General features: G+C 42.3%; 1 protein-coding gene across 1 annotated transcript; it reads left to right on the plus strand.

Annotated features, from left to right (window-relative positions):
- Window positions 1-7,119: 7,119 nt before the first annotated feature.
- On the plus strand, window positions 7,120-18,235 carry cotl1 (coactosin-like F-actin binding protein 1). Its single transcript, XM_044357063.1, has 4 exons — window positions 7,120-7,579; window positions 8,497-8,579; window positions 16,314-16,471; window positions 18,095-18,235. The coding sequence occupies exons 1-4, from the start codon at window positions 7,503-7,505 to the stop codon at window positions 18,203-18,205; spliced, it is 429 nt and encodes a 142-aa protein (XP_044212998.1). The 5' UTR covers window positions 7,120-7,502; the 3' UTR covers window positions 18,206-18,235.
- Window positions 18,236-18,555: the final 320 nt, after the last annotated feature.

Below are 18,555 nucleotides of genomic sequence, written 5' to 3' on the forward strand. Positions count from 1 at the left end.
CCCTCAGCAAAGAAAAACATCTATAAAAAGTCGTTTGTCCCTGCTGCCATAAAATATCTTAATCAATAAGGACAGCCATTTCTTTAATCCAGCTTGTTACCTCAGCACAAAGTACTTGTGTGCTAGTGCTTCTTTTAATGTGGCTTCTATTTTGTTTTTATGTAAATGTGTTTTAATGTGTCCTGTCTGGTTGTGATATGTGTTTTTAATGTATTCTTTTTAATAGCAGATTTCTGCATATGCAAGCCAAAGACAAATTTCTGCGTTTTGCATGCAAAAAGAAGACAACAAAATATATTCTATTCTATTCTATTCTATTCTATTCTATTAATTAGCTTACCTTGACTGGCTTGAAAAAACCCATCCAGAAAACAATTCTATTCAACTGATCAATCAAACAATGAGATGAGATGAATTTATAAATAGCAAAGTTTTCATGCTTCTTGCATTTAAATATTGTTTCTCTTGGAATAAATATTTTGGCTCATTAATGGAACCACACACAAAAAATGAAGGACAGAGAACTACTGAGATCCTGCGCAATAAAGCCAGGAAAGCTTTATATGCAATAAAGAGCTCATTTTTAGGAAATAAAGCTTTACTCATAAAATTCTGGCAAAATATATAATTAACTGTTTATTAGTGACGTGAAGTATGGGGCAATACAGAAAAATAGTAGTTACCTGGATGTATGAGTACGTGTGGAGCCCTCTAATGGGCTTTGCTATTAGTTTACCCCCACGAGGCTCTGCTTTGGCACCTTAGAAAGATCTATGCACTCACTGCCCAATCAGAAAGTAGCAACCGCGCAGCAACCTCCCACTATAAAACCCCAGCGCTAGCACTGTTCATCATTGTGGTTAGAGGACTCCGCGCATGCTCATAGAACTGAAGTTACATCCAGGTAACTACTGGTTAGCAGGTGGTCCACAGCCAAGGGTCTCCTGTGATACAGATGGAGAGAAGGAGGAGGAGAAAGGAGGTCAGTGCAAAATTGGAAGTCCCCCAGCAATCTCAGCCTATAGCATCATAACTAAGGGCTGGTCGAGGGCAAGCCTGGCCGGCCCTAACTATAAGCTTTATCTAAAAGGAAAGTTTTAAGCCTACTCTTAAATGTAGAGAGGGTGTCTACCCCCCGGACTGAATCTGGAGGATTGTTCCACAGGAGAGGAGCCTGATAGCTGATAGATGACTCTGACTCCCATTCTACTTTTGGAGACTCTAGGAACCACAAGTAAGCCTGCATTCTGGGAGTGTAGTGTTCTAGTGGGGTAATAGGGTACTATGAGCTCTTTAGGATATGATGGTGCTTGACCATTAAAGGCTTTGTAGGTGAGGAGAAGAATTTTAAATTCTATTCTGGATTTTACAGGGAGCCAATGCAGAGAGGCTAAAATGAGAGAAATATGATCTATTTTTCCAGTTTTTGTTTGTTGTTTTTATTCTCTTCTATTAATGATGAGTAATAGGCAGCTCTGGCATTACAACCCTTCTCACAATGGAATTGCCAATAATCAGAGTTGGTTTCTCAGTAGGTGTGTTGCTGAGTGGGGAGAACCTGTCAGAAACATGAACTGGTTGGTGGTGAACTGTGGGCTTCTGCTTAGGGTTGTGCTTCCTTCAGACAGTCACCCAGCCACCCTTGCTTCCCAGCTGCCAGGGGAGTAGGACCTACTCTGGGTCAGCCTGGGTCAGCCAGCTGGCTAACTACAGTAGCTAACAATTGGTTTTCCAACACTGCAAATAAACAGCATTTATTACATGTACCATTATCACTAAAGGAGGCAGAGGAATAGCTAAACATTGGACACACTGAGCAAGAGAGAGCAGAGGAGCGAGAGGAAGAGAGGAAAGCCATCATTAACTGCTAAGCTAAACTGCTAAGCTAAAGCAGCTAGCAGTTCTGAACAGACTACTGCAGTTCTGAATAGGCCACCACTGGGGGCTTAGTGGACAGCAGAGTGTCCCGCTCACGTAGTGCATAGTTGAGAATGGGTGCCATCTAGGGAGAGACAACATGAGGGCAAGGCCTCCCATGAGGTTGGGTGAGGAGGCCTGTGGTGAAATCCTCACTCAGTGTCCTGGAGGGCAGCGATGGTGGCAGTGAGGTTGCCATCCTCTTGGCGGCCGAGGCAAACAGCTCAGGCAGGTCTTCAAGCAGATAGCAGTGGGCTGCAGCTGAATGGAGGAGGTTGGCAGCAGAATTGCAGTGAATAGCCCTTCTGCAGAGTTTTGTCTAGCCAGGCAGAGAGAGGGCCACAGGGACAACTAGAATGGGCCCACCCATCCTGTCTCTCCCATCGCGGAATGGAGTGCACATGGGGCCCCGGTAGAAAGGACCGAGAAGTGGCTAAGGCTAACAATGACACTGCTGCATCCCTTGCTCTGTTCCCTGGTGAGCCAGTTGCAGAGAACGCCAAGGAAAATTTATATTCGGGGCTAGGTGAGGCCCTTGCCTTTCACCTTGGCCCGCTGTACACAACTGATAAGGAAAAAATACTCACCCTATCAGGCTGCGGGCTAGTTTGTGTGGAAAACTGCTCCGCTGCTGTCATGTTTTGGTCTCCATCTTTCCCCCAAGCCACAAAGCCAGTCGGGATAGCTTGCACACGGCTCCCACCTCCGCCATCACATGCAAACACAATCATCACTGGCCAGTCAATCATGACATGGATGTCCCTGTCAAACAGGTACTTGGTGGAGAAGGACGCATTCATCAGCAGTCGCTGCTCATGCTCTCTCAGGGTGGACAGGCCCAGCCAGAAGTGCTTGTGTCCCACCTGAGTATCACACATGGTGCAGCCACTGTCAATGGTGAATGCCTGGGACATACGGAGGAGTGCAGCCGCCGTCGTCTGCACCTCCACGATCTCTGGAGCAGTCAGTTTGGTCTTTTGGTGTGTGAGGCGGTCCAGAGATCCTGCCAAAAAGCCATGTTGTTGGCCAGTGCTACCACCACGGCGGAACCAGCATAACAGCAGTCGAAAAAACTGACCGTTACTCTGTCCCTCTCAGACAGGAGCAATGGCCGACCACCAGGCCAGAGGGAGGTGGAAGGGGGGAGGCAGACCCTGACTGTGTCCTCAATGGGTGGCACTCCCTTGTCCCACTCCCAGTCCTCGACAGTGGAATACGAGCCGTAGGCCACCACTGGGGGCTTAGTGGACAGCGTAGTGTCCCACTCACATAGTATGAAGCTGAGAATGGCTGCCATCTAGGGAGAGACGACATGAGGGCGAGGCCTCCCATGAGGTTGGGCGAGGACGCCTGTGATGAAATCCTCACTCAGTGTCCTGGAGGGCAATGGTGGTGGCGGCGGGCTTGCCATCCTCTTGGCAGCCAAGGCAAACAGCCCGGGCAGGTCTTCGAGCAGATAGCAGTGGGCTGCCAGAGGGTCATCGTCTCAGAAAAGGGATGCTGGGTCTTCCTCCTTGTAGACGCAATGGTCATTCTCCTCGTTGTACTCATCCCACGGCTTGGACTGAGCTGTCGTGCCCTGCACCACTGGCACCAGGCAAGATGCATGGAGGGAGCAGAGGGACTCAGTGAACTTTTGCCTGCAGGCGGGGCAGGAATCAGCCTTGGCCTAATGATGCCAATCCAGGCAGCAGAGGCAGGATTCGTGAGAATCCACAGGTGGAATATGCGAGGCACAAAGCAGGACTTGCTAGCAAACACCTTGATTCTTCTGTGACACTGGATGGTGAAATGAAGTTTGCAGACAATTGGTTCTCAAGGTGGTTGAGTGGAAAAGAGAGATGAGCAGCACTGGGGTTTTATAGTGGGAGGGTGCTGTGCGGTTGCTACCTCCTGATTGGGCGGTAAGTGCAATGATCATTCTCTGGTACTAAGGCGGAGCCTTGTAGAGTAAACCAATTGTGAAGCCCATTAGAGGGCGGAACACATACAAAATAGAACCTATAATTAAGGCTCCTCAAAATACACCAAACACTGCATGTAGGACTTGTAATATCCCCCCCTACATGTGAAAAATTTTAAAAGATCAGTTAAAGTTTGGCTCCATCTAAACCAGTCAGAACCACACTCCACTGCATAGTAATCAGTGTTGTGTGGATGTGAAACCCCTGGACCAGCTGGCTTGACCTTCATCAGCAACCAGTCGTCCTCACAGTCATACCTGTGTCATCCATTGAAGCCATCAGATGATGGAAAATGATTTTTCTGTTGCGGGAGAAAAGGAAAACCACAAGACTAGCGGCTCAGGAGGTGAAGCTCTTTGCAAACTGGTGCAGGAATAACAACCTTGTACTGAACATTGAAAAAACCAAGGAGATGGTGATTGACTTCAGGAGGAAACGGCCCATGCATACCCCAATGCTCATCAATGGAACTGCTGTGGAGACTATACAGAACATTAAGTTCCTGGGGATTCATGTGGCCAATAACTTGTCCTGGTCCCTGCGCACCTCCTCTCTAGTGAAAAAGGCTCACCAGAGTCTACATTTCCTGTGGAGACTGAGGAGGGCTCATCTCAATCCATCCATCCTCACCACCTTCTACAGGGGCCCCATTGAGAATGTTTTGACCAGCAGCACCTCTCTGGTATGAAAACTCTAACACCTCAGACAGAAAGGCCCTGAGGAGAGTGGTGAGGACAGCAGAAAGGATGATTGGGGTCACACTGCCACCCATAGAGGATCTGGCCCAAAAACGCCTACTGGCTAAAGCAACCAGCATCCTGAGAGACTCCACTCACCCCTGCAACAAACTGTTCTCCCTCTTGCCTTCAGGCAGGAGGTAAAGCAGGTACAGCTGTTAGGTTCGGTAACAGCTTCTACCCGGTTGTTTTCAGACTGCTCACCAATCTGATAGCAGACTGTGCTTTTGTGTTTTTAGTCTTTTTCTCTCATCCCTAGCCAGGCAGCTGCTATGCAAATGTGCAATATTATTTATTTATGTATGTGCAATATTACACAATCATATGTGCAACAACTCTCCCCCTTTCTTTTCATGTTTACGTTCCTTACACCTCACACCTGTGCAATGTCCAGAAATTATTTATTATTTATCATTCAGTTTTTTATATAGATTTATTTATAGAGCTCTCTTTTTATATACTGTTTTTCTTTTTATTTATCTGTGTTTTTAACAGGACCATGCTCGTAATTTCGTTCTGCTCTGCATCACTGATGTTTTGCTGAATGACAATAAAAGGATCTTGAATCTTGAATCTCGAATCACTTTGTAGCCTGCTGCCACAAGACAACAACAGACAGATGACAAATATCCTGTCAACACACATCTAATGGTCTTTAATAACATATAACATATGAGATAATTATTGTAACATACAGTGTATGTTGTGTCTGATCTGACTGTATCAATCAGGTACATGGATGTACATCTTAGGAACATAACACATTACATCAATGTTCACTGTTGATAATCCTTTTCTCATTTTGTATCATAATCACCACTGTTTTCTTTGCCAACTATTTTCTTTTTTTATGCTTTGGCAACAAAAATGTCTTTATCTGTCATGCCAGTAAAGCAAACTGAAAATTCAGAAAGAGAGGAGGAGACACAGAATCATTGGAAATAATTTATCCATTAACAAGAGGGTCTGATGGCTGTTAGACCACCAGGTGGCAGGATGATGCAGCAACAGACAGACAGCCCAGAGAGCTAGAGCTCATGCTGGGGAGGTGGTGGTCTGTCCTCTGGAGTCTCCTCAGTGTCAGTCATCCACAGAAAGCCGGCGAAACTGATGGACTCAAGACTCCCTGGAGGAGAGAGAAGACCTTTGACCTCTGTGCTGTCTGCCTGCTGCACTGACCAGCTCAGCCTGCTACCTCATCACTGAACTTTACACTGCACACCATGCAGCCCACATACACATGCAAGCCCCGGCCCTGGCTGACAGATGCTGTATTGTTCAGAGTAGCTGTGTATAGTTTGTACTGCATTAAAAGTGTGTTGTAGACATACTAGTTTTGTGTTGTACACATTAATAAGAATGTTACAATGCACAGCATATTACACAGTTGTAAAGTACAGTGTTGTAGTATACAACCTGATGTTTCAGGGTGCTTGTATATGTTCAAACAAAAGACCACAACCACCCCCCTGCGACAAATTCAAATGAAACGAAACAAAATGTTATTCCCTTTGCACTAAGCTGTGTCAAGTTACTAAATTGAGTAAAAGTAAAACCGGAAGTAGGTCGATTTGCCTTCACAATAAAAAAGTATAAAGTAAATCGTGTCACTGCAAAAGATTAAAGTTTTATGTATTTTCTGGCGTGCAAAAGCAAAACAGTTGTACTTCCAGCAATAAACGATAAACGATGCAACATTTGTTGCACCATTAAATGCATCTCGTGATTTTCCTCTTTTGACCTTAGTGGCAGTTATTTGTCACGTTCACCATAAATTTACATTTTGAGATGTTGCCTTCTGTTGTTTCCTGGTTTATCCCAGAGGACGAGTTGGATGAAATGACAAAACCTTTCCTAAACAGCAAAACTGGCATCTCCACCTCTCACCTCTACATTGTATTGCTTTTTCTTTCAATATGAACGAAGGAACAGATAAAATGAGTAACCATTCAATGTAATCAGTAGCATAGTGACAATCCCATTTCATGCTCTCATATGATTTTGTATTTTTGTTGGATGTTGTTTGTATAGGCTAAGTTGTTTCCTGAGGATTTTTTTTCTATGTCAAATCAAATCACTTCAGGAGGAGATCTATCCATGAAAGCACAGGCTCATGACACTGTATTCAAAAATTAATTCCTCCACTGCTGCTATCTTTTCTTTATCAAACTCAATAAAATATATCATGGAGTGAAACTGAAAGTACACTGTTCATTGGGCTGAGAGGTGAGGATCCTAGGGGACATACAGTCGGGCCCAGGCACAATATTCTTTCAGTGGTCCTACAACAACACTGGTTATGTAACCCTTAAAACAGAGAGAAGTAATTATTTATGTGTCTACCATTGACAATTTTACACCAAGTTTGATTAGAAATAATATAACTGCAATACATTACTGTTTTGCAACTCAATATTGATTTATGATAAATTTGTTGCAGCCTGTCTTTTCTACTGAAAGTCCTCACAGGAAACAGTAGTTGTGTGTTGTGGCTGCCTTGACAGCGGCCCTCGCACCGTTGACCAATTCACAAGGAGGAGGTGAATCCGGCGTCTGGGGGACTTCTGTGTCTTTCTGCAGGCAACCTGATTGACTGACATCACCAACGCCCATAAAGTGGCAATATACAGGAAATGAACCAAGCTGCCAGAAGAAGAGCCGTCTTTTAGCGTGAAGTCCGACCGGTTCAATTGTTCCAGTGCGGTGGTCGTGATTTTGGAGTGAAGCCTATTGTATAACTCAACGTTTATAGTTATAGTTCTCTGATGTATAACATCAACTGTATCAGTTAGCTGCTTTATCACTGTGTAGCTAACTTAGTTTTCCCTGCTTTGGACTTCATTCAACGTTGACTTCGACTATCTGACTCCTGTCCATCCGAAAAATGGCAACCCAGATCGATAAAGAGGCTTGCAGAGAGGCTTACAACCAAGTCAGAGACGATAACACGGACACCAATTGGTGAGTGTGCGGACATGGTTACACATCCAAACTCCGTTAACGAATCAGACTGTTGTATATTGTGTTGCAAATTACCAAAAAGTCAATGTGTAAAACATACAATCCAGGACCTACTGTGAATATTTACTTGTCATTCTTCACTTCGGCGACCATATAATCCACCGAAAAATCTTTTTTCCGATCTATTCTCAGTTGGAAATGTAATACGCACAGTGTGTTACCGCCCACTGTGCAGTCTTTTCGTTGGAGATGGATGCGAAAATGAGAGGTCGACCATTTGTAAAAATGTAAAATGTATTAAAGTAAGCGCCGTTTGGCGGACAGGATACGTGCCGAATAGACGATCGATACATTGAGACACAGAAAATATATTACGATTTATTTTGTGCAATTGATACTTTTGCAGTTATGTATGGTAACCTTAAATTGCTAGATTTTTAAAAGAAGTTCGTCATCTTTTCTCTGAGTAGGCGCGAGAATTACACATATTGGGGGATCGCCTGCAAGTGAGAAATAGTGGATTGTTTCACACTTGATAGATTAAGCCAGGATTCCAGTGCATGTGCTTATAAGAATATAGTCTAATATACATGCAGCTTTCAGTGTCCTGTCCCTCTGGTCTGAGCTGATCTGTATTCTGGCTATTAGGCGGTCACACACTGCACTGTTATGAGGCCCAGCGGGGCAGAAGTAATTTCCTTTGTCCTGTATTCAGAGAGGATAACGTTATAGTAGTGACACTACCACATGGCTGACACGCAGCTGCCACCTTGCATGGGCGTCTTAGGCATTTTGTGCTCTGCCTCTTTTTGCAAAATGGATCTGATATGCACATAATGCTACTGTTGTGAATGCACGGATCATGAGGGTGGCTAATGCATGGATTAATAACGCAGTGTGTATTCTGCATCTTCCAGGGCTGTGTTTAAATATGAGGGCTCTATGATTGTGCCTGGAGGACAAGGGACTGACTATGAGGACTTCAAAAGGATGTGCACAGGTAAAGAGCAGATTTTATTCTAAATGGACCCATCACCCAAGCTGTTATTAGTCTAACCAGTGTAATGAATGGGTAAAACTTCTCTCCTTCTGCTAACTAGTCCAGATTTTGTGGTTTGTATGTGGCCTGTGTGCTCCTTCTCTGGACGGGTTAAACAGTCTATATGGCACACGGCTTGACTTGGCGGGACACTAATCTTTTAAGACTCTGTGCTCTGTCACCCATTGGCCTTGAGCCCTGTAGCAATGCTGTCACAGCACTTAACACTATATGCATTGCATTGCATAATCTGTTCTACAATATCTCATCGCTAGTTTTTACAAGGTGAAACAATAAGGTCACCTTTAAGGCCAACAGCGCAAATTTGCCCCTGAATTACGACAATGGGAAGATGGGAAGTCTACTTTGAATTTGAGATCAATTTTTTCACCCGTCACTTCTAACAATACTTCAGGATAAAAATAGAAAGCACTCCTTCTCAAGCATGTACATACAGCCGAATAAAAGCAATACTTATTTATGAACTTGTTTCCCTCTTGCCTGATATTGTTTGTGTGTGTGTGCATGTGTCTTTTTTTAATGAAGTTTCCTGTCTGCTTTGTATTCACTGCACAGCACGGTGATTAGTAGTATTTCTGTCTGTATGGAGCTCAGTTTTCTTCCTCACAAGGAGAGAAAAATAACAAAAAAGTAAACTAGGGACTTTAAGATAATGATTCCCAGGGAGAAATAAAAATAACTTGCTAACTGCTGGTTGGATGTATATAGAGAAAAAAGTCGCACTCAAATGTAAGTTCCTCTAAAGTAAAGCATCTGCTCAGATGTTGGGTGTGGCTGTTTCTGATGCTTGCTGTTGTTGTCTTTAAAGCTCACGGCCCCAGGGCTGAACTCCTTTTTTTTCCCTTCCTGATATTTCAGAGCTCACATTCCTGTGTTGAAATAACTCGTATATCGCTGTGCTTTACAACAGCTCAGCTGGTGGGTTTGCCGTTACTTCCTGTTCAGAGATGACACACACATTATCAGACACCTCTGTTTTTCCTTATTTAGCTGTGAAGTTGTAACTGCAGAAAACTCCCTCTGAGTGTAGCAGAGGCTGATGCAGACTGGTCGTTCCAGTGAGCCGAGATGAGGAGGACTCCTGTTGAATATTGATTTTTAACTTATTCAGCTGCAGGTTGCAAAAATAGTGGCTCTGGTGTGTACAACCTGAATCAATGCAAGATACTGTATGTAGGGGAGTTGTCCCACAACTGTTTGGTCAGTCTGTCTTTCACCTTTGTCCAGACTGAAATATTGAGACAATTACTGGATTCAATTTGGTTAAGACATTCATAGTGCCTGGCGGATGAAGCTTAGTTACTTTGGTGAGCCCCTAACTTTACCTTTGGTGCCACATGAGGTTGACATTTTAAGTTTTGAATGAAATGTCTTGGCTGTTGGATGGATCGCTAAGAAATTTGGTTCTAATCTAGCACCACCAGCAGGTCAGAATTGTAGTTGACATTTTTAGTTCAGCCTGAAATATCTTGAAAACTACTGAATGGCATGCCATTGAATTTGGTAAAGACATTCGTAGTGTCCAGAGGATGAAGCTTACTGACCTACTTTACTCACAGTTTTAGTTTTGAGTGAAATGTCTTAATAACTGTTGGATGGATTGCTAAGAATTTCGGTTCAGATATTCAAGATCCCCAGAGGATGAAGCCCAATGAATGAATGCCCTTACTTTTAATCTAGCGCCACCAGCAGGTCAGCCTTTTCCCTTATCCTGTGAAATATCCTAACATCTACTAGATTGAAAAAAAAATTGCATTCAGACAGTCATGCTTCATTGAAGGTCATGGTCTTCCCATGACCTTTCATATATAAAAAAATATATATGTATGTATGTATTATATAAAATTCACGAGCCAGATTTGCGGCCTCTAGAGGATTCAATGTTCATTACATCACAATCAACAATGTAAAGTGTCTGGGTGGAGCGAAATAATTCCATAGTTTAGCTTTTTGTGCTAGGGCAGCGCTAGTCTAAAGGGTTCATCTTCTGGGTAGCATGAATGTGTGATCTACGTGAGTTTGATATCTTTTTATATCTGGAAATTTGGCCTATTGGTGGCGCTAAAGTAAAGAACAGAAGTTTAACCAGAACTGTAGAATTCATCCTCTTGGGACCATGAATCCAAATCCAAATTCATTCAGCTAATTCCTATCTCTTTATCTCTTTATATTCCTTTATCTCTTAAGATACCTTGGACCAAAGTGTTAGTAAACAATCATTACAACTAGGTTTATTTTTGTTTGTGTTTTTTGACATCTCACTTTGTGGAAAATAAACTTTTTTTTTTCTTTTTTTTTTACAAAAAATTTTTTTTAGTTTAACAAAAGAAGCTAAAGTTCTTAAATGTCAAATGTTGTCCAAACACAAGCAGTCGCACAAGAACTTTGTCTAAAAAAAGATGTATTTTGGACGGTACAAAAAAGTGTTGAGGATTGATATCGTCCTTTGGGAGGATCCACACCAAATGAAATGGCCAACTTACTGACATCATCATCCTCAGGCCCTGCTTTTAGTTCAAAGTTGGACTCATTTAACACACTGGTAACACCACTCCTCACTAAACCCACCTGACACCATCCACAGGAGACGGCTCCAGTTTCCAGGCTGCGTCGCAGTGGGACTGAGTGTGGGCTGAAGGAGCATACACAGGAAGATAAGCTGTCAGCTGCCAACCTTTGCTGTGTTGAAACAAAGTCAATTTATGTAGAACTACCCCTCTCCCAACAACACTCAGTCTTTTTTGCTGTGTCATCATTGTTGTAGTTTCAGTGCAGTTTTCTCTGCAGCGGAGGGGGGGCTGGCTGCAGAGTCAGCATTGCTTTAAAGAGAAGACAAACCAGGAAGAATGTGGCAGAGGGAGGAAGTGTGGGGGTGTGGGCAAGCTCCAGGTTGGGGTGACTGTATTTGTGTGTGATCTGAATGGCACTGGTTCCTCTCTGGCATCTGTCCTAAAACAGTTATAAAGACAGAGCATACAAAGGCCCCATTCATTAATAAATCGCTAAATCACTATACATCAGTATTGTTTTAGTGATGAGGTGATTCACCTTGAGTTAATCAGTTGAATCGGGCGACCGTGTGTGTGTGTATTGCTCCAGGCGGGACATTGAAACTGGCGATGTCCTTTGCGGCCCCACTGATAAGACTCTTTACAGTGGCTAATGTGCAGCTGGTCTGATGTGAGAGCAGTGCGGCTGAGGCTCTGCCAGGAAAGTCTTTATCAGCTGCTTCAACAGGTACATAAAGATTATCCTGGTCGCACTGTAAAAAATCCTAATGCAATTTAGTAGAATCAACTGACCACTATCATCACCTAAATCTGTTTGTTACCACCGTTACCAGAATTTATCATTCTAAATTCACATATTTTAACTTAAAATCATAAAACTAAATAAATGTCCTGCTGAGTGTTCAAGTTTCTTTTAAAAAAGGCTAGCTTGTTAGCATATCACCAGCATGGACTGTTGCCAGTTAGTACTTCAGAAACCATTTCTTCTAATTTTAATTGGTGCAGGAACTAACAATTATCTTAATTACCAATTAATTAGTTAATTATTTTACGGTTAATCAATTAAAGGGGCACTCCACTAATTTTACATGTTAATTTCAGATTGATGACTAGTGCTACTCAGCCTGTGAAAACTGTTTTATAATGTCTTCTATGGCTCTTGAGTCGATGTGTCTAATCAAAAACGATCTCCCGCTCAGCTCATAGATTTGACATTGGGACATTGACGTTTTTGCGCACTCTTAAGTGCCTTACCTTTCTCCTGTTAACGTCAACAAATGACCGACATAACAACACAACAACACAACAAAAATGGTGCTATCCAACTAGTAACACCCTGAAGATATTAGCTCTCCAGCTAACGAGACAGCTAGCTGCCTCCATCAACCACTACACATTTCACAACAAAAACCCCTGTAATAACAAGTCGCCTACTCAAGCACACACAGCTAAAACTACATTATTTCCTCAACAAAGGAGCAGAAAACAAGCTCCAGAATGATAGCAGGACATAGTTTACCCCTTTTGTTTTTCCTGTTGGTAGTCCAAAAGTCGTAATAATCACACATTTCACAACTAAACTGCAGCGCGTTGTTTCCCGGCTGCATCTCGTTGCTCCGTGACCACAGCTGACTGAGCCTACTGGTGTTCAGTAAACATGGTTGGTAAAAAAAAGTTGAAGGGTTTCCAGGTTTGTTGGTTTGGGTGGTTGATTAATGCATATTTGTGTGAGTTGGGAAGTGTGGATTTAAAAAAACTTTTTTCAGGTGTTGTTACTCTATAGAAGATAAAGACTGTGTTTTAACTGTCTGTTTAAAGTAGTAGTAATAATAATGATATTAATAATATTAATAATAATTTCTTTTTCATAGCACATTTCAGTATGTATTAATAAGAGCATGATTAACCCACCATCTGTCGTTGGCTGTAGAGAAGATAACCCTGATGATGGCATAGTGATGTCATCAGGGTTACCTCAGCTTGGGCTTGGAGCCAAAAACTTTGTAACAGAAAGCCGGCATTACAATCTGGGGGTATGGGGTTTGAAAGACATGGGCGTTTACCAGGCAGCAAGGTCGATTGAAAGATGCTATTGAGTTGCATTATGGGAAGTGTAGGATCCAGTGTTTCTCAGTAAGTCAGGTTATCTTAGCTTCCGTTGCTTAGATTCTGATCATAATCTGTCTCAGGCCAGCACTTCAGCTTTGTGGAAGTGCAATACTCAATCACAGGAGTTCCCTTCATTTACTCAGCGAAATGCCAGAAAATAGCAGAAAATGTCAATCATAATTTCCCAGAGCCCAAGGTGATATCTTCAGTTTGTTTGTTTTGTGTGACCCACTTTCTAAAACCCAAAAGTGTTCAAGCCAAAATGACAAAACAGGGAAAATGCTCATGTTTGAGAAGCAGGAACCAATGAATGTTTAGTATTTCAGCTTGATAAATGACTTAAGCAATTAACTTATTGTCAAAATTCTGTCTGTTGATTAATCAATTGACTTATCAAGTGCAAACAAGCTAACCATGGTTAATACTATTACGATCCACTTCCATCCCTACCTTCAGTGAACTGCACAAAACATGCTCATGATTCCCAGACTGGCAGGTGTGTGATGCTGTAGCGTCTCAGTCAGTGGGGAAGGAATTCTCTCTCCTACTTTTAGGGTGATGTTACATAAAAATGTTGCCTAGTGGAGCCTTAAAACAGTGACAGTGAACATTTTTGGCTGTCAGTCAGTTGTGCACTGCAGTGAGTCTCAAGCAGAAAGGCTGATTTTTGATCAATCTGTCAACCAAACATTTATTGGCCTCTGCAGAAGTCTATCTTTAATGGATTTACACTTGAACTGTGTGTATTTTTAACCCAATTACCCAGGATGTGAATTTCAAGTCGGTGTTTGTGACACTGTTTGTCAGCTGCACTGTTCTGCTTGGGCCTTAGGCCAGTTTTGTCTTGTGGTTCATAGTTGCGCTCTCAGTCACACAGAGACAAGAACATCTGGAAGATTATAATGAGAGCTGTTCATGTTATTGTTACACGATGACACCATACTGCCTGCAGACATGGCAGACAAGACAGCCTGAGCAAATTCGTTAGAAAAAGTGGTGACAGAAATACTGTAGGCGTGAAATAGGTGATTGCATAGCAGAGCAAAGTAAAAGAAGTATAGAGTTGCATGGAGAGAAATAGTGAGTGAAAGGAGACTTTGGGCATTTATTCACTAGGCGACAAAGGGCTTTCAGCTGATGTAACAGCTAGGGCGGGTATATATCATGAGACAGCAGAAATTCCACTATCACAGATTCTTCTGGTTGCAGTATTCTAGATATTTAGTGTTGTGTAATTATTGTGGTGGTCATTGTCTCACACAGGACAATAAAATACATTAAAAATGCCAAGGCCACTTCAAAAACATTTTTGACTTTTTAAAATGTCAAGATAGTGTTTTTTTTCAATAAACCAGGACAGAAAACTTCAACCTCCTCTTTATTCATATTCATACACCAAGTGTAAATGTCATTTTGTCTTCACTCAGTAGGGGATATTACTGGAAAATGACATGGTTGAGTGGTTGTTACCGGAAGCTTCAGGCTACAGCACTGGTTCCCAAACGTTTTTGGTTTGTTACCCTTTATAACCAAGCTTTTGTCAACTTACAAGTGATGTTCACTTGTCATATTGATTCATTTGAATAGGTTTTTAGAGCCCTGAAGAAGTAAAAGTCAGGAAAAAACAAGAGCTGCTGAAATGTTCTTTAATGTTTCTTCTGTCTTTTCCTGTTGTCTGATTGTATGTATGTATTCAGACATTCTGTAGCGGACCACCATGACGGTGACAGGCGTGGTCACTGGGAGCTTTGTGACACAACTGCAAGGCTCACAAAAGATTTTACTCATTTAGTCTATTGACCTGAATACTTCCTCATAGATTTTTCTATCACACACACACACACACACACACACACACACACACATGCATGCATGCACGCACGCAGGCGTCACTCTGAACCCTGCACTTGCATTCATCTGCAGTGCAACACTGAAGCTCCCATAATGCTGCTATCAACTGTCACCAATTCAAGACCCTTTGCAGCATTCAACATTTCAGAGGTCCCATTGTGGTGTTACATTTGAATTCCACCTGCAAAGTGGATGTTATCCCAGCGCAGTACTGATTCCCACTAGACATTATTTCAACGCCTGCTGAGTCATCGGTTCGCTCCTGCACACTCTGTGCTGTGTTTATCCCACAATACAGAGAGAGAGAGTTTCTAGCTAGCATTAGCTGTTTCTCTTTCATGGGTCCAGACTGTCAAAACTCACAGCAACGAGTAGTTCTGTAACCTCTGCACTCCATACATTACTCTGTGATTCATTACACTGAATAACTCATTTATAGAGTAACTAATGTACAAAGTAACGTGGGGATTGGTGAGCTCACAGATGGGACGGTTAACGACATCGGCCTGCTATCTGGTTAGCTACATACATGTGGCCTTTGGAACTGAAGTGACATTACAAACTACCTTTAGTGCCCACCACACTGTTTGTATTGCCTGCTCACACTGTAATTTCATTGCACCAATCAAATAACAGTAGTAACACTGTCAGTCGGAACCCAAAAACATCGAAGTAGGGGGAGCTATCACATTCATAAATCAAACTTCAATTTTTTCTTTTTGGTAATTACAATTTTGACTGAATAAGTACACAAGTCAAAACAAACACTAAGGATATCTATACTGATACTGAATTCAAAAAAATGAATTTTAATTTCAGTTTGCTTTAAGTGATTGTTATGCAGCTGTGTTTCCTCATCAGCTGCATCTGTTATTATCTATTCTACTCTATTGATTGAAGACGTTTTATATGTTTGGTTGAGCATTTTTTGAGGGGAAAACAGAGCATGACTTTACATCACATGACAGGAGGTCTGTCAGTACCTGCCTGGCCGAGAAAATGATTTACAGCTGTTTGTGTGTGTCAGCCCCTGATCAGAGTGTGTGTGTGTGTTTTTACTAGGGTGTGACCAGCATGAGTATTGAAGGCCAATATCAACCTAAGCTGCCAAACACTGATATTTTGTGATAATCCTGTAGGGAATATGCTAAAATAATAATCATAATTTTTAGCTCTACTCAGTCTTTTCCATCTCTTCCCTTAGATGACGCTCGTCTGTTCGGCTTCGTCCGGATCACGACAGGAGACGCCATGAGCAAAAGAGCCAAGTTCACCCTCATCACCTGGATTGGTGAGAACATCAGCGGGCTGCAGCGCGCCAAGATCAGCACCGACAAGGCGTTGGTCAAAGAGATCGTGCAGGTCAGAGACTCTGTTGTGTTGCATGTGTGGAGAAAGTAGCAATTAAAGTAATGATTGTCATCATGAGAGTGAATTAGAATTGTAATGGGCCCTTTGGGGAAAGTGGGTGGTTGCAGGGGTGATGTAGCAACAGGATGCTGTGTACAATGTAATGAAAGGAGAATTTTTAAAAACAACCATTTGATCTCTCGATGATATGAAAATAAAATGTGGCGGTGGGCAAAATAAGCAACAGAACATACAGAGAACATACATAGCAGAATGTGCTAAATGTTTATCATAGTCAAATATGTTAAAGCAGCATTAATCAATATTTTTTATTAACAATGGAAAAAAATATGATGGGTAATGTGAGAGGGGTTGCTCATAGTAACGAACCCAGAGAACATTATCAGAAAATCTGCAGCCCCTCTCAGATTTTTAGTGCCTTTCAGCTCATTGTTTTGGTTCACTCCCATCACCTTGTTTCCAGCAGCACCAGGCAGCTGTTTTAAGTAGAGAAGCTCTTATAAACCCACTGTACACTACCTGTTCAGCACCAAACAGCAGACAGACACAGTTAGCAACTAGCTGGTGAACATAGTGGAGCATTTAGTAACTAAACTACCAGATATTTCCCCTTCTCAAGAGATAGCAGAGACCAAAACAGAGCTAAAAGGAGAGTAGAGATTGGACTTAAATTCATCAGGTGACCAAATACATTATTCCAAATGAATGCCAATGTTGCTCTGTGTCTCCTGGATGTGTACAAAACAAACAAGATAATATGCAGTTTTTGTTTGCAAGTAATGCAGCTTTAAAGGTACCCTGTGGAATTTTCTTGTAAACAAAAACTGTTTACAATCAGTGTTCCTCACCAAAACGCATGGCGTGTATCCTTGAGACCTAACAAACAGGTTGAATGCATTTCATTTCTCATAAATCGTATGCAATGCTGATTTTTAAATATATTGAATACTGCATTGTTTACATCCATGTTTGCTAGCTAGCAGTCTTCTTCTTCATTGCTACTCTTTGCTTCTTAAGATCATCAAATGTCAGTCAGTGGAATAGTGTGACACCATCAGCCGCTGTATGATTTGCATCACACATGTTTGTGTATGTACATGTGTCTCACTATGGTAATGCGAGTAGGGCACGAGTTACAAATAGTGGGGGCCACCCATCAAAACACTGCTCTAGTCCCACTATTGGTCAAAAACTCTGCTTGGTACTTTTAACATGTTAATTTAGAAACAATTATTCTCTTCACCTGCACATTGTAGGATGCTCCAGTATTGAAACATGTTGCATATGTGTCGCTGAAATACTCTTTGTCTGCTAGATTTAATGGCCAAGGAGTTTCAGATATCAAGACTTACATTAATCATTTATATTACCCACTGTAAACCTGACATCAGCTGGGTTTTCATTGCAGTTCTTTTCTATATAAAGTCCATAATTTAGCAAAAACAACCATTTTACACAATTACAGAATCTACTGTAACTGAAATACAGACTTAATAAATAACCAAACATAAGGCTGGGTATCAAACATAGATTTTGTCCCCAGAAACTGATGTAGATAACTTTACCTTCTGGTCCACACTCATCTTCACTTAAACATGTATTTTGTCTCTGCAGAACTTTGCCAAGGAGTTCATGCTCAGTGACCCAAGGGAAGTGGATGAGGACTACCTCCGCATGGAGCTGAAGAAGGCGGGCGGAGCCAACTACGACGCTCAGGCCGAGTAGACATGTGCCACGGTCCACTGGAAGGGTGGGGCTGGGGGCGGGGTTGGGTTGGGTGGGATGGTATAAGTGGGGGCGGGGAGTGTTGGGGCAGGGCTGCTACCTCTTGGGGAGAGGACAAAGCCGGATGGAGAGGGCACTTGACAAAAGAGAAAACCATAGGCTACACAAAACACACACAGGACACACATTTTACTTTCAAAGTGAGAAGTGAGGCCTAGCAAAGAGGCCTCATGGGGAACATTTTGTCCATTTGGAGGAACATAAGTGCTCACACACAAAGTGGAGGTGCACCAGGTGCAATATGTAGAAGTGTTCCAAGTACTAACCATACACTGCTCTTGCTGCCTACT

The sequence above is a fragment of the Thunnus albacares genome, chromosome 7, assembly GCF_914725855.1.
Source record: "Thunnus albacares chromosome 7, fThuAlb1.1, whole genome shotgun sequence".
Taxonomy (NCBI): Eukaryota; Metazoa; Chordata; class Actinopteri; order Scombriformes; family Scombridae; genus Thunnus; species Thunnus albacares.